The sequence below is a fragment of the Felis catus genome, chromosome D3, assembly GCF_018350175.1.
Source record: "Felis catus isolate Fca126 chromosome D3, F.catus_Fca126_mat1.0, whole genome shotgun sequence".
Taxonomy (NCBI): Eukaryota; Metazoa; Chordata; class Mammalia; order Carnivora; family Felidae; genus Felis; species Felis catus.
The window spans coordinates 29,738,942-29,740,393 of record NC_058379.1 but is presented as its reverse complement, the minus strand read 5'-3'; the positions used below and the strand labels follow the sequence as shown (position 1 = coordinate 29,740,393).

The window sequence follows — 1,452 nt, the reverse complement described above, 5'->3', positions numbered from 1 at the left end:
TTGTTGACCCTGTAATTCCTGCACAATAGAGCAGACTGTCCTCAACAGAAGCGTCCCCCAGGGTGCAGCTCCTGCCCCTCAGAACCCACAAGAGCAAGAGCTAGCATTTTGCCTAGCCAGTCTCCTGGGCTATCACCCTAGGCTGGTTCTAGGATGCATCCCACTCATTCTCACCTTTCCCAGAACATCTGGGGCCTCCTCAGAACAATTCGGCACACCAGGCATACAAACTCAGCAAGACAACTTCTCAAGACACAAGCAACTTTAATCCCCAAATCCCACATTCGGGGGGTCTAAGCAAGTTTCTGGACAGGAAGAAGCTGAGCAGCTTTCTCCTTTGCTCTGTGAAGCCCATAGCCTACCCTCCTTGCCCATACTCGCCTCTTTCTGAGGAAGTGTGCCCCTTGGTCTCTAGTTCAACGTAAGTGTGTCTGGGGGTGCTGGGGACCCCAAAACAGCAGGCTCCTTTTCTTCCCTTCTCTCTCCCCTCATCTCCCTTTCTTTATCCAAGACCTGGAATCCCAGAGAACAGTAATACATAGCCTCATCCTCAGGCTGCAGCCCGGAGATGCTCAAATAGCCCGTGTTCTTGGCCACATCTTTGGATCCAGAGAAGCGAGGGGGAATCTTGAAGCCCTGGCTGTGGTCTGAGTGGGAGAAATATCTCAGCAAGAATCTTGGAGGGTGGCCGGGCCTCTGCTGGTACCAGTAGATGTTATAAATCCTGACATCGTAGTCTCTGCTCAAGGTGCAGGCCAGACGGATTGTTGTTCCAAGGGGCGAGGACACAAATGGCGGCTGGTTCAGCATGGGCTGAGAGACACAGCCTGGGGACAGAGAAGCACCTGAGCATCTAGGCAGAGGAGGGCAGGGGATGGGGCCAGGGGTTGTTAGCTCTGGGGTGTTCTCACCTGCCCAGTGGGTGAAGAGTGCCAGCAGGACAGGAATCCACGACATGGTGCTGAACTCTGTCTTCTTTGTGCTGCCAGGGCTCCTGGGACCATCTCGGGGCTGGGCCAGCATCCGCCTGCACCCTCCCAGGGGCGGGGTCATTGCACGCCTGGTTCTCAGCCACCACTTTCCTGAACTTTCTTGAGTTTGCAGTGTCAGTTGGGGAATGGCCACATGGCAGCCTTTGTGGATCTTTCTTTGGCCCCATGGGAGCGTCCAGGGAGGAAGCACCTGCCTGAGGCTCACGGACTACTGCCCAGGAGGCCAGCCTGCAAAGTTGGATCCCTGAGGTAGAGTAACCTCACCATCCTCCTGAGGAAGCTGAACCCCACAGAAATCTGGTTCTTGTCCAAATTGACATGCCTGGTGAAGCAGTAGAGAGGACACGTCCTCACGGGGGTGAAAACACTTGCTTTGTACAGCAGAAATTCTGGGGTTCTGGGGTGAGTGGGATACTCTGTCCCCTTCCACACTCCTGCCATTCCCTCCCACCAAACCCAG

General features: G+C 55.0%; 1 protein-coding gene across 1 annotated transcript; it reads right to left on the bottom strand.

Annotated features, from left to right (window-relative positions):
* Positions 1-247: 247 nt before the first annotated feature.
* Positions 248-1,047, bottom strand: VPREB1 (V-set pre-B cell surrogate light chain 1). Its single transcript, XM_003994989.4, is given in 3 exon segments — positions 248-528; positions 530-827; positions 912-1,047. Coding segments are annotated over 3 exon segments (450 nt in total). The 5' UTR covers positions 1,024-1,047; the 3' UTR covers positions 248-488.
* Positions 1,048-1,452: the final 405 nt, after the last annotated feature.